Here is a 15,509-nt window from a genome sequence, read left to right on the forward strand (position 1 = left end):
TAATGACGTTTTCTAATCTTTGATATCATGTATATTGTGCGTATGTAAACATGAGCAGAACTGTTTTGTTTAGATGAAGGTTAGATGTCCACATATCGGATGTGTATTTGATGATTTAAAACCACATTTGGAAGTGCAGTGTTTCCCCTACAATGTATTCACTAGCGGTGCAGCGCCGCCGCTGGATTTTCAGCGCCGCTACAAAAACTTCACATGATCAGTAATATCACGACATTCACTTCATTCACTTACACACCTAAAAACACTGAGACATGGCGACCGGCAGCGCTGCTAATGCGGTGGCCTGAATCCACTTGTTGACAAGAAAGGAGGAAAGAGCCACATATGGAAATACTTTCGATTAGGCTAATGTCACTTTACTGATTTTTACTGGTATTGGTACCGAATATTGACATTTTTCAGTGAAAAAAGAGATTCAGTGAAAAAGTTCACCTTTATTTCTAGGTGAAGACAGACCTGAGGAATAGGCTACAAGGACAGCATTTGGCCACGTGCATGCGTATCAGCATTAATGCCTTCACACCAAGCACGATAACTATAAAGATAACGATAAAGATAACTATATATGCGTCCACACCAATGACCGATAACGGTCTTTTTATTCTAAGCACGCGCCCGCGCTGCGGTTTCAAAGTAGCAAAAATGGATGACCTGCTGCTGCTTTACGTTACAAAAAAATATCAAAAGAAAAACAGGCGCTTTTGGGTACACGATATCCTTAAAAGACGAGAGGAGTTGGGAGAATCCTTCACTCTGATTAGAGAGTTGTCGTCTTTTGAAGACAAATTTTATTCATATTTTCGAATGAATCAACAACAGTTTCAAGACATCCTGGACATCGTGAAAGAGGACATCAGCAAGAGCCAAACAAATTTCAGAAATCCGATCAGCGCCAGAGACCGTTTGGCAGTATGTCTTAGGTATATAGCCTGCCCTATAGTATATAGCCACTGCTATAGGAAATGCTATCCAACAAACTTTTGGATAAATTTCATAAGTTAGGCTACAAAAAAAAGAAAGAAAGATGAGACAAAGGAGCAACATGTTGGCTATTACAGTAATGCTATTTGCACATAGTAGTTTAAAGGATGATAATAATAGTATTAATAATAATAATAATAGCAGCCTTATATTAAAAGCAGTAGTAGGCTATGAAGTTCATATAGTTTACCTTTCAGAATGTGCAAAATGTTAGTAATTTTAGCAACATAAAAAGAAATATTACAATATAAAGTTTTTAGCACCAGTCTGATTAAACTGTTTTACATAACAGATGTTTATATATATATATATATTATATATATATATAACAGTTTAATCAGACTGGTGATTTAATCAGACTGATGACATAAAATGCATTTTTATATACTATATATATATATAAAACTTAAAAAGATATATCCACAAGACAAAATTATAGCTTGACATTCAAAAGTTGATATTGATACTTGATTGATACGCATGACACATACCGTGTCATGCGTTATGTGGATGATAGTTTTTGTGATGGTTTTTTTCATGAGTGTCTTGTTTGTCATGATCAGTTACTGCAATGTTCTTCAGAAAATTTCCCCAGGTCCAGCACATTCTTTGGTTTTCCAGCCTCTTCTGCATATTTGAACTCTCCCCGCAATTACATGATTTTGAGATCTTTTCACACTAATGACAATTGAGGGACCCATACAATTGCAAAGGGTGAAAACATTCACTGATGCTTTTAAAAAAAAAGCTATAATTTTGTGTTGTGGACTATATATGTTGTGTGAAACAGTTTCACCAGAGTAGTAAATAAAATGCAAAATTTATTATCCTCTCATTTTGCTAAAATTATTAATATTTTGCAGATTATTTAAGGTGTATGTAAACATTTGATCAACAACTTTAGTTCATAAATTGCCATTGTTTTTGTTTTGTTTTTTAGATACTTAGCTACAGGAGATTCATACAAAACAATATACCTAAACTATCGTCTTGGAAAATCAACTGTAGCAACAATAATCCCGGAGGTGTGTGACACAATTTGGCAAAAACTGCAGCCTCAGTACATGCCCATACCAAATGAAGAGGCTTGGACAAAAATTGCAGATGGATTTCAGGAGAGATGGCAGTTCCCAAACTGCATTGGAGCTCTGGATGGAAAGCATGTGGTCATCCAGGCGCCATCAAACTCTGGATCCACCTTTTATAATTACAAAGGTGGTTTCTCTATTGTTTTGATGGCCCTGGTTGACCACAGGTATTGCTTTACTATAATAGATGTTGGTGGCCATGGCTCCAACAGTGATGGGGGCATCTTTGCTCAAAGTGCTTTAGGGAAAGCAATAAAAAGACAACTTGGCAATCCCTCAACCAAGACCACTGCCTGGATTCTCACAACCAATACCCCATGTGATTGTGGCTGATACAGCCTTCCCAGTCACAGAATGTAATGCGCCCCTTCCCTGGAAAGAACTTAGACGAGGCTAGACAAATTTATAATTATAGGCTATCAAGGGCCAGGAGGGTGGTGGAGAACTCATTCAGGATCCTTGCATCCAAGTGGGAGGTGTACCAAAGGAGGATCAAGCTGCAGCCCCAAAATGTGGACAAAGTTATAAAGGCCACTTGTGTCCTGCATAACTACATAATCAAAACCACAGACCCATCAAATCAACACCAAGCACCAGAGTGTTTGGCAGAATCCAGTAGCAGTGGAGCTGTACAGAATCTACAGCAGTGTGGAAATCATCCATCAAAGGAAGCATTTCTGATAAGGGAGGCCTACAAGGACTATTTTATGTCCACTACTGGAGGAGTCCCATGGCAGCAGAATGCTTGCTTTGGAGTGGCTCAATAGGGAATTGAACTGCAGTTAGCAGTAGCACAACTATGTCATTCTATTTTGTTCATGATATTTATGAAGTAATTTAAAAACACAATGTACTCAACACTACAATATTATTTGACTAGAATGACTAAAAAAAGCTTACCACATAAATTGACTCATTTATTCCTTAAACAATCACAACATTTAAAGACATTTTATCTGCACATTTTAAAGTTAAGTTGTAACAGTATGTGGAAGACTATAAATATGTGTACTCGAATTCACTGGCTGAAGAGGATCCACTAGCTTCATACATTGACTCCATTTCTGCCATATGGACTAGCTCATGAATCTTAAATTTTAGCTTAGCTTTTGTGTGATCTGGCATCTTTCTCATGGAGGTAGCCATTGACTTAAAAAATGCATCTAGCTCATCCTCCTGATGCTGTTTCCTGCTACCCAAATACTCCATTATTGCAGCATCAACTGCAGATGGAGCACAAATGCCACTTCTTTTGGGTGCAGAATTGGATTTATTCCCTGGTTCTGCCCTCTTCTGCCCTTTCGACTCTAGCTGTCTCTCATCTGCATCCTTTTCCTCCTCTGCTTCATCTGGTAGATTACTGGATGTTCTATTAAAACAATTTTATGTGGCCTGCATTAGAATTCATATGAGATTTTAAAATAGTTAGATAATAAATTAACTCATTATGAGTGTAAAGCAAAAGTAAAGTTCTGATTATTGATAATTAACTTACTCCCTGAACTGCAGGTGTGGAATCATAAATTCCAGGATCCCTGCATATTTGTACGGCTTCTGAAATTTAGCTGGGTCTCCACTTTTGGTGGCTGCTTTTTTTCTACTTAGGTGATAGGCATCTCGGATGTTAATCCACTTCTTCCTAGCACTATCCCCTATAAATAAATAATATATATATATATATATATATATACATACACACACACACATTTTGAACATAAAATGAGAAAAACGTACTACAATAGCTTTAATGATTATTGACTGATGTTATAGATTACATTTTATTATAATTGTTGTTTACAGCATGTCATTGAATATGTTTTTGCTGTTCTTATTGCATTTACACGTCTTTGCCAGCAGATGTCCTCAGCCAGCATGCGTATGTTCCGAGCGCATCTAAACAGTGAATCTAGCAAGTCTAGTGTAATCGATCTAATCTAACAGTGAATTTAGCTGACGAAGTCAATGATGGGATAAAAACATCGCCTAGTCAACACCTTTATGTATTATACAACGCCTTTTTCACTGCAACTTCAGCAATGTTGTCAAAACTAGCGCTGGATAGCCTACCTGAGGTAATTTTGTTACACTATGCTAAACTGCGTAATATCTCATCGTTAATACTTCTCACCATTTATTCCCAGGATACGACCGATTCCTTTCCATATATCCATCTTTTTTAACGTATCCTTGAAAAGGGGGTTTGACTTGTCAAACAGTGGAGGATTTTTTTGTACCTCGACGATTAACTTCTCTGCAATGTCATCTGCCATTTTAAATGCGCGAGACCTTTAAATTAGAATGGATTCTGATTGGCTGTCAGTGTTTTATCGTTCGACAGCTGGAAAAAAATCGTTCTGAAAGTGATCCCAACGATATCGTTCCTCATATCTTTATCGTTATAGTTGTGGTGTGAACTCTGTTATTCTTTAATATGGAGAACGATTTTTAGAATAATATCTTTATCGTTATCTTTATAGTTATCGTCCTTGGTGTGAACGGGCCTTTAGAGATCTTGTGCTCACAGATTGGGTGTGGCCTTTGCCATTAAGATACAATTTTCAATAAATTGTAAATAATCTTTTTCTGGGTCCCTTTCATTTTCCCCCTATCAATTTCTACCTTATATCTGAAAATTAACACAAAAGAAAACCATGAATAATCCTGTCTAAAATTATAAAATGAAGGTTTCTGTTTGTGACCAGTTTAAGGTACGTGCTGCAATAATCATGCCTTGAATCTGTTGATGGTATGTCATATTTGTATGTCTCGAAATGTCCATTTCTATCCACAAAACTTGTCAGAAGCCTTGGTTTAAGGGGTTATTTAAAAAAAAAAAAATGGAGGTGCATGCCCCTGGACCCTCCCCCCCAAAATTCTAGGGGAAACACTGAAGTGGCTCAAGATATTTTTTGCGGCAGCTTAAATAGTGTCCTCTTTGTGTTGCATTCACATTTTTTTAAATAAATGTTATGGCGAATCTTATAAAAACGCAAAATGTATACATCACGACTTGTCGAAACAGGATTATTTTTTAGGGATTCACCGATGTATCGGCCGATAAACCAGCCGATTGTAGCAATTTTATTTTCCAACCTAGTTATTGGTAAAATACACTATCGATTGACCTCTAAAGACCTTATATGCAACTACCTTATATGTAACTGAGTTGTATACAAACATTTCAGATATGATTTGAGTGTAATTATTATATCTGAAAATAAATGTTCAGTTGAATATACTTAAAAGTGCACGATATTATCGGCACAACATCGGAATTGATGTATATATAACAAAACCTCGGCATTGACCGATATGATAACAGATATGCGCCTGCAATAACTCACGTGTGCAAGGAGTGCTAGCGATAAAGGTTCTTGAAGTGAACTTTTGCATGTATGGTTGTTATATTACAGTTTTTTTTAATTGATGCCTTGAATTTGTGAACGCCCGAACAGAAGGACTCATCCGTTGTGTGATACCGGTCAACAGTCACTCTCTAGCGCATGCAGCAGCAGAAGCTCCTCAAGGTCCTAGTGTCCGCCCGGTACAATTTATTTAGTGGAGGCGCTGTTTTTATGCTAATAAAATGAAATTTATCTCTCTGCACTCAAAGCGCTTTACAGATGAAAGGGGGAATCTCCACAACCACCACCAATATGCAGAACCACCTGGATGATGCAACGACAGCCATATTGCGCCAAGGAGGCCATGATGGACAGAAGGTAATGGGCAAATTTGGCCAGGATGCCGGGGTTACACCCCTACTCTTTTTCGAAGGACATCCTGGGATTTTTAATGACCACAGAGAGTCAGGACCTCAGTTTAACGTCTCATCCGAAGGATGGTGCTCTTTGACAGCATAGTGTCCCCATCACTATACTGGGGCGTTAGGACCCACACAGACCGCAGGGTGAGCGCTGCGCCCCCTACTGGTCTCACTAACACCTCTTCCAGCAGCAACCTGGTTTTCCCAGGAGGTCTCTCATCCAGGCTCAACCCTGCTTAGCTTCAGTGGGCAACCAGTCTTGGGCTACAGAGTGATATGGCTGCTATCTAGATCATCTACAAATGTTAAATCCAAAAAATAAATACTGTATCTGTCTGGGGGGTGGGGGGAGGGAACGTGACTGACTTTATTATTGTTATTTTCAGAGATTTTAATGTACTCTTTTTTTTTTCCACAATATTTTTATTGACTTTTAGAGTAACATACAACAGAACCCGCTCTCAAACACAAAATACAATGTTACCATATAACATATCCAATATGCCTTTTGACACAAGTAAACAGAGACTAGCCATCTCCCAACGGGCAGAACCCTGACTGTGAAACTATTCATGAGTGTCATCCTCCTCTTGATCTTCGGTTAAGTCTGTGCTTTCTGCAAAGAGCATGAAAGGTCTCCAAATACTTTCAAACAAGTCCTTTTTTCCTTTTAGCAAGTATGTGATGCGTTCCAATGGAAGAGTAGCCAACATCTGCTTAACCCACTGTCCAATACTTGGTCTACTTGTGCTTTTCCAGTGCAATGCAATCAACATTTTAGCTTGTAATAAACATATATCAATGAACAGCATCTCACTTTTTGTATATCCTATGTGCTTGGGGTACAAGCCTAAGATGATTAAAGAAGGTTCCAGAGGAAGATCTTTAGAAATAATATCATTCACAGTTTGCTTTATTACTCCCCAAAATGTTCTAATTTCTCTACAATCCCAAATACAATGGAACAATGTTCCCTTTTCCTCTCCACACTTTGCACATATGTCTGGGATATTTGGATTGAATTGGTTTAATTTAACAGGAGTGACATACACACGCATAAGCCACTTGTATTGTAATAATCTCAACCTAGAATTTATAGTTTGCTTATGTGCTTTACTACAAGCCATTTCCCACTCATCTGGTGATACATTTATTTGCAGATCTTTCTTCCAGGCTTCTAATTTTAGGATTGAATTATCTGGGGAGTGTGATAGCAGTAGTTTATAAAGTTGGGAGATTGCTCCCCTTTTAAAACTTTTTTCACTTATCATTTCTTCTAACTCAGATTTGGGTGGTTTTCGTAAATTGTTTTGATTGGTTCCTATATAACTTCTGAGTTGGAGATATTTGAAAAAATATTTCCTTTGAATGTTAAATTTGTGTCTAAGCATGTCAAATGACATCAAGTTGTCTGAGTCTGTTGGATATAAATCTTGAATTTTCTCCAATCCATTTAAAGCCCATTGCTTAAACACTGCATCGGCTCTCCCTGGGGAGAAGTTCTGATTTCCCCAAATTGGGGTTAGCCGTGATAAAATAACTGGTTCTTTAATGTATCTTTTAACATTATACCACACCTTGACCATGTTTTTAACTATTGGATTTTTAGTTTTCTTCAACAAATTAGCTTCTGTATCAGAAAAAATGTACAAAGGTAACGGAGGACTCAAAATGTTACTCTCCATTTCTGTCCATTGGGGAGTGTCATTTTTGCTAAAATAGTACCCTATAGATCTAAGCTGAGCTGCCCAGTAGTACCATACTAAGTTTGGGCACATCAAGCCTCCTTCATGATAGGGCAAATGAAGTAATGACAGTCTTATTCTAGCACGTTTGTTTGACCATAAAAAATCAAGAAGTAGTTTCTTAAATGTTTTAAACCAGTCTGCAGGGGGTGGCAAAGGAATATTCTGAAACACATACAACAATTTAGGAAGTATATTCATTTTGTAAATATTAATTCGACCAATAAGAGACATGGGAAGAAGAATCCATCTATTGACACTATCTCTAATTTCGTTAGTTATCGATTCATAATTATGCTGAACAATTAAATCTAAATTTGGAAGGATATATATTCCTAAGTAAGTAAATTTAGAAACTGATTTGAATTGTGAAACTACTATAGGTGGATTCTCTCTCTCTCCTTTATCTAGCAACAAGATAGATGATTTTAGTCTGTTAATTACATATCCTGAAATATGACCAAACTCCTCAATTAGTTTTAACAAAGCAGGAATAGAAGAATTAAGTTTTGAAAGGAATACAATTACATCATCTGCATATAACGACAGTCTGTGTTCTACCCGACTAATTGTGATTCCGGTTATATGTAAATGTGACCGTACTGCTATAGCCAAGGGCTCCATTGCTAAAGTAAAGAGCAATGGAGATAACGGACACCCCTGTCGACATCCGCGTTTAATTGAAATTGGTTTAGACACGTTTTTATTTGTTAAAATCTCAGCAATAGGATTTAAATATAATAACTGTATCCATTTTCGAATTTTCGGTCCAAATCCAAAGCGTCTTAACACATCAAAAAGATAGGCCCACTCTACCCTGTCAAACGCTTTTTCGGCGTCCAGGGAGAGGAGGGCCGTATCCTTAGTATCGTCTAATGCTTGAATGACGTTGAGAACCCTTCTAACATTATGCAGACCTTGCCGACCCAAAACAAAGCCATTTTGATCTCTGTGGATGATCAATGGAAGGGTTTCCTGTAAACGAATTGCTAGTAATTTACTGATTATCTTAAGATCTGAGTTAAGCAGACTTATTGGCCTCATATTCTCACATCTATCCCTAGATTTTCCAGGCTTAGGTAATAAGATAATTAATGCACTGACCATTGAGTTGGGGAGGTCCCCATCTATAAAAGCTTCCTGCAACATTTCCAATATTGGCTTTACCAACTTTCCCTTAAACTTTTTATAAAAGTCAATTGGAAACCCATCAGGTCCAGCTTTTTTACCTGTGCTCATGCTATCAATTACTTTGACTATTTCATCTTCACTAATGTCACAGTCTAATTGATGGCTAAGGTCTTCTGCAATAGTTGGTATGTTTAACTTGTTTAAGAATTTTTTTTGTGCATTTAGATCGGTCTGACCCTGGGAATCATAAAGTTTTTCATAATAATTTCTAAATTCTTTATTTATCTCTATTGGATCCACAATTGTTTCTCCTTTTGTGTTTATTATTGTTGTTATATTTTTTTGTGCTTCTAATTGTTTTATTTGCCATGCTAAAATCTTACCAGGCTTCTCTCCCTGTTCATAGAAAGACTGATTTAATCTTAATATGTTGGAGGCTGCCCTATCCGCTGTAACTTTATTATACTGTGCTTTTAACAGCAACAGCTCTTTTTCTACTTGTAAATTCTTATATCTAAATAACTGCTTCTCCAAATTCTTTATTTTTTCCTCTAGTTGTTGTCTTTTCTTGCGCAACTCTTTAGATTTTGAAGAAGTATAAGAAATGATATAACCCCTTATACAGGCCTTAAAAGCATCCCATTTGATACGAGCAGTGGTTTGTGTTGTGTTTATACTAAAATATTCATCAATTTTATTCCCCACATATCCTACAAAAGATTCATCTTTGAGCCATTTTTGATGTAAGCACCATCTAGGAGGGTCTATCAATAAATCTTTATGAGTATATTTTATGTTACATGAAGCATGGTCAGATATTGTAATACTATCATAGGAACATTCTCCCATATAGGGCAACAAGTCTGCCGAAATTAGAAAGTAATCTAAGCGAGAATATGTATTAAATGTTTTAGAGTGACAAGAATATGTAATATCAATTGGGTTATAATGTCGCCAAATATCTACCAACTGCAATTCCTTCATAAAGTTCTGGATGATTTCTCTGCTTTTATGATGAGTCTGGTCAATTCCGGTGCATCGGTCAAGGATTGGATTCAAAACGCAGTTCCAATCTCCACCAATAATATTTTTTCCTGAGAGAGAAGAAATGGTTAGAAATAAATTTATAAAGAATCGATCATCATCTATATTAGGTCCATATACATTTACTAAGTTGAAATTTTCATGTAAAATAGATCCTTGAATAATCAAGTATCTTCCAAATTTGTCTTTTATAACGTTTGTGACATGCAATGGAACCGATTTATGAATTAGTGTAATTACACCTCGAGCTCTAGATGTAAATGAGGATGCATACAGCGATCCCTGCCACCTCCTGCTTATTCTGATATTTTCCTCCTCAAGAGTGTGGGTCTCCTGCAGGAAAACTATTTTAGAGCCTAGATCTTTTATTTTATTCATAACTTGCTTGATCTTTTTAGGTTTATTTAAGCCCCTGCAATTCCAGGAAGTATATTTAATTTCAAATTTTTGTGTCATCCGAACAAAACATACAATAACATTATTTTAGCACCATATAAATGTGTCTGAGAGCTAACATACAGTAGAACACTGAAACATAAATTAAAAGCTACGAACAGCACGAACATCACAAAACAAAAAAAAAACAACCACCCTTCCCAGCTGACTGGGCAAACCCCTAAAGTACTCTACTTCCAACCGCTAACACCGTCAGATTCCTGAGATCTGAACTGTTGTCAGTATAAAACATCTCAACGTTCACCTGCTACTGTATTCAAATAATGTATCCTTTGTGAACAGTACTTGCATTTACAACTTCAAAAATGCCTTATCAATAATACCTACAATATGTGGTTGTTACGGCAGTGGCAGTACCTATAAACACAAGTCATTCTGTTCCTTCTGTATCCATTTGGATCTTTTGGACAAAGATCTTGGCCTCCGCTGATGAAGTAAACTTGTGGACTTTCTCCTTGTATGTCAGCACCAACGTAGAAGGGGAAAGAATGCCATGCCGCACCCCTAGTTTACGGAGCTGGTCGCGAACAACATCGAATTGCTTCCGTTGCCTGTGCACCTCCGTAGCAACATCAGCAAACAGCTTCACACGTTGGTTCTTGTAGAGGATATCCTTCTTTGTTTTGGCAGCTCTCAGTACGGTTTCTTTCTGCTTGTAATTAAGAAATCTCATGATTACCGTTCTTGGCGAGGCATCGGTGTCTTTCTTTGGCCCGACGCGGTGCGCCCTTTCCAGGACTAAAGGATGGCGCGTTGGGGTTAACTCCAGCGCGTCTGGCAACCAACTCTCCAAAAACCCGCACATGTCGGAGCCCTCACAATTTTCAGGGAGACCCACCAGTCTAAGATTGTTCAAACGTGATCTTGTTTCCATATCGACCATTTTGTCCTCAAGATGCTTATTTCTTTTCTGTAAACTCTCGACCACCGCTTTCAATTCGCCCTGCTCGTCTTCCACGTTAGACAGACGCACCTCTGCCTCGGTCATCCGCTCTGTGCATTCAGACATCTCCTTTCTTGTTTCTTCTATAGCTTTCATTACTCCATCAAATCTTCCCGCGAACTCTGTTTTCAAATTGCGTATCTCTCCCAATATCTCATCTTTAACCATACTTAGCAGCTGTTGATCATTGACGGCCGGAATCGTCGCGTTATTGTTCACATCCCCTTCGTTTGTTTCTTTGCTAGCAGCGCTAACGTCTGCCTCGTTCGTAACGTTAGCATCTTTGTTAGCTGGCTGCTCTGTACCGTGCGATCCAAAGCCTGTTAACTTGGATTGCGTAGTTGATTTGGGTCTATCTCTACTCCCTCTTCCTTTTAATGTACTCTTATTATAAACAAAACTTTATTAACATTTATCTATCTTTATTACACGGCTCTGTGGTACACTTGATTCTGATTGGTCAATCGTGCCATCCAGTACCGTTATTCCCAGATAACAACCGCTGAAAACAGAAACACAGGCTCATCCGGGTCACTGAAGTCAGCAGCGCTTTACGCTTGCTAGGAACGTTTTTCTTCGTGGAAGTTTTACTTTTGGTGAGCAAATAAAATATATTAAACCTCAGTCAAATCAATATTTTGTGTACAGTTATTTAATTATGCCATCCAGTATCGTGGACTCGCTCTCTTGTTTCATACCAACACAGCTGCTGCCATTTTGTGACTACTGTGTTGTAAACTGTTCGATTATAAGATACAATCAGGTACGATTTTAAAACAGTTTAATCTTAAATCAATATATCTTATCCCCAGAATTATTTATGTGGTGAAATACTGTGTAATAAGTGGTATGACTGTATACCGCGTATGCCTTAATGTCTGTCTAGTTTGAACTTGCCGCTGAACCTCCTCTCTCCGCGGAAGCTTTGCGTTGAAAGAGCTAATAAAATATTTCGACTCAGATCAATATTTCGTGTCTAATTATTTACTTATGTGGCAAGTAGCCATGTAATAAGTGGGATAATGTACATCCAGCCAGTTGTTATCACAGAATAACCCCCTTCAGGCTGATGGAAGACCTGATCAAGTCCTGATCACCCTGTCTGCGTTTATTCTGAGATAACAACTGGCTGGATATACATTATCCCTTACTTATTGCGTAACCTTTTGGTAAGGACCTCAGAACTCTGAAACCAGAATGAAAAATAAATCGTTTTTGCTTAATACTAATGGAAATTAAAAATAATTCATTTATAATTCTTGCACGGGAGAGACTTGGAGTTGTTTTCAAACAAAGAGAAAATAAATGTATCGGCGTTGGCTTTTGGCTTGCTTAGTTGGGGACATTTAATATTCAACAATATTATTGATCTGCCTTACTGAAGGTGGACGATGACTCAGTTTTCTCCTAGAAACAAACTTTGTTGTATTATTTTCATCTTACCACTGTGAAGCTGCTTTGATGCAAAAAGCGCTATATAAATAAAGGTGACTTGACTATCAGTCAAAATGAGTTGAAAAATATTGGCATACATCAGCAAATCATTCTGAAAGTGATTCCAATAATATCCTCTGTGCCGTTATCGTTATAGATGTGGTGTGAACTTTGCTAATCTTTTATATTCGTTATCGCTATAGTTATCGTCCTTGGTGTGAAAGGGCCTTTAGAGAGATTTACACATTAAATGTAAATCTTACTGTAAATAGTATCTGAATCTAAATAACAGAAGCTGAAATACTAAGAGAAAACGTTTGATTTTTATAAAAAAAAACTATACTAAGATTATATAAAACTACTAGATTTAACACATGCAACCAGGGTCATTTATGAACATTTGGCGCCCTCTTCCCCCTTGTAGATTAAACACTCAAAACTTAAATAGCAACATTTCTAAGCATTGATTTGGTACTTTTTACAAATTATATAAATAAGTTGTCTCTTGATAAGCATTGACATAATTCACCAATTTATGTACTTTAAGTTTCGCAGGTTGAGTGCACAGTATATAAATCTAAACACGTGTAAACTGATTTTCCAGTTTACGTTCTATAAAGACTTCTAGTTGATCATTTCTCTCTCTCCACCATTCACTTCTCGACCACTAATCACTAAAAAAAAACCTCTTCACGTCTAAATTATTTTAGTGTGCTTTTAAATAATGCAAGTCTCTAGACACTCACCTCCAGTTTCACAGACAAGGTTTACACAAGTCCCAGACTAAAATGCATGTTTGAGCTGTTCGAACTGAAAGCAACTTGCACTGCCATATCTTAAAATGTGTCAGTGCCATTGTTTTGTCTTAAGACGCACACAAGGCACGTTTATAAAAGCTGCTTATACTGTCAAACAATTATTTCTTACTTGATTGACATGTGCATGTTCTCTGAGCGCGAGGTCCCAGAAGCAGCAGCCCACCTGATTCCCACACTGACCAACTGGAAGAGAAAAGAAGAGGTAACTAGAAGACACACATTCTTGCCCAGGAGGGGCATCAAGACGTTTTTGAGCACCAATGACAGCTTGACTTTTTTCTCCAGGTGAGACATTATTGATGATGGTCTGGTGGTGCACTTCTAGTTTTAGATGGAAAGGGATCCTTACTTACATACTAGTAAATATGAATCCAAGAAACACTTTTAAACTGTATTTATTTGTCAATTTTAACAGGGATTTACGTATTCAAGTACATTTTCATTTGTTTAATAATACATTGATAACTAATTTCTTCATTTAATTTTGAAAGTGGCACTCCATATCAGTGGCCTTGAGTTGACAAATTAATATTTTCTAAAAGACCACACACCCGCAAAAGCTTTTTTTCCACAGATCAAGCATCTGACACGCAGCAGTGTGACCATTAAAGACGAACTCCCTTACCTTGGACTACTATGGACTGTGTCATCTTTTTAGTTCATGCAATTTCATACTAATTCAAATTCAAACTAAATAGAAACCTGTTACACTATCGATGAGTAAACGACGTCCATCTGTAAAAGTTATCGCTTGTTCTTTGGCCGTTCTTCTTCTTCTTCTTCTTCTTTTCGTTTTATGGCAGATTGCAACCATGACTATAAAGGTGCATACCGCCACCTACTGTATAGGAGTATGTAACATGAGACAATATTATCATAACTATATCATTTAAAAAAAAAAAAAAATTAAAAAAAAAATTAGGTACTACCTAAATCCTATTATATATTCCTATATTTTTCAAATATTGTACAACTGCTTTCTGTGCATCCTTTACCCCATCTCCTGTTGTGCCTAACAAACCTTCAATATTCCACTTTCTTCCTACCTGATTTATCTTTTGATTTAATCTCATCCTCTCATCCCTATATTTCTTACAATGCAATAATACGTGTTCAACATCTTCCTTGGATCTACATTCTATACATTCATCAGATTGACTTTTACCCATTAAAAACAATGTTTTATTTAAACCTGTGTGATCAAACCTTAGCCTGGTTAAAACACTCTCCTCTCTTCTGTTACTTCTATTCACCCCCTGTTTTATGTTTTTGAATCTTGTACCTTGTCTAGAATAGTTGCCTTCATCTATAATTGACAGATAATTTAGCTTACCACGATTAAACCACAACTGTGTTCTGTCCTATTTTTGAAGCATTCGCGCGTGAAGTGCTTCGAGCACATCCGTGACCACTCTGTTATCCCTCCTTCCTCGAAATGTAAAAAAATCGAGCCATCTGGACCGTAACGAGGGAATTTTAGGGAAAGGGAAAAGTGTTCCGTGAGTTCCACAACCAAAAATGCACCTCCTCGCCATCTCTCCTTTCACGCGCTGTCAAACACACAGGCAGCCTGTCTACTGTCAGTTGGAGGGGCGTGGTTACGGATTAAGGAGACGCCAAATTCCTCACGCTACGTCATCAGTGAAGGTCCTCCAATGCAGAGGGGAGGGGCATTTTCAGATTTTGATTAAAGATTATGAAGCCAAAAAATTTTTTTGTGTGGATTGACTCGCATGGATGAATTGTTCAGCACAAAACGATCAATTTAGGCGAACAAAGTGAATATAGTCAATAGATTTTTGCAAACTGTAATATTTCCTTCCACTTTTATCCACATCCCACCTGTCCTGCCATTTTTTCATCATTTCTTTTTTGATTATTGCCTTAGCCTCTCCTTTTCCAAGGGGTATATTTATTGTATCATTTGTCCTGGTTGATTTTTTTGCTATTTTATCTGCTCCCTCATTCCCTTTTATTCCTATATGAGCAGGTACCCAACAGAATCTCACATCTATCTGTAGTCTCTGTAATCTAAATAAACTTTGTTGGATTTCTAGCATTAGATCTTCTCTATTAGATTTC

The 15,509-nt window shown here is 37.3% G+C and overlaps 1 protein-coding gene across 6 annotated transcripts in view; it reads right to left on the reverse strand.

Annotated features, from left to right (window-relative positions):
* tube1 (tubulin, epsilon 1) overlaps window positions 1–15,009 on the reverse strand; it is a 61,057-nt gene extending 46,048 nt beyond the window's left edge. For 2 of the 6 annotated variants that reach the window (XM_084431799.1, XM_084431798.1), the window contains exons 1-2: window positions 14,761–15,009; window positions 13,537–13,610 (exon numbers count right to left, since the gene is read on the reverse strand). Coding sequence is in view for 4 of the 6 variants with exons in the window: in XM_084431795.1 (XP_084287921.1) it covers window positions 13,537–13,610; window positions 14,053–14,077 (99 nt within the window). In the remaining 2 variants the exon portion in view is untranslated. Of the gene's footprint in view, window positions 1–13,536; window positions 13,611–14,052; window positions 14,236–14,760 lie in introns of those variants that run through there. The other 4 variants (XM_084431795.1, XM_084431796.1, XM_084431797.1 and 1 more) reach the window with 3 other exon arrangements.
* Window positions 15,010–15,509: the final 500 nt, after the last annotated feature.

Source organism: Rutilus rutilus (assembly GCF_951802725.1).
Source record: "Rutilus rutilus genome assembly, chromosome: 15".
Lineage (NCBI taxonomy): Eukaryota > Metazoa > Chordata > Actinopteri > Cypriniformes > Leuciscidae > Rutilus > Rutilus rutilus.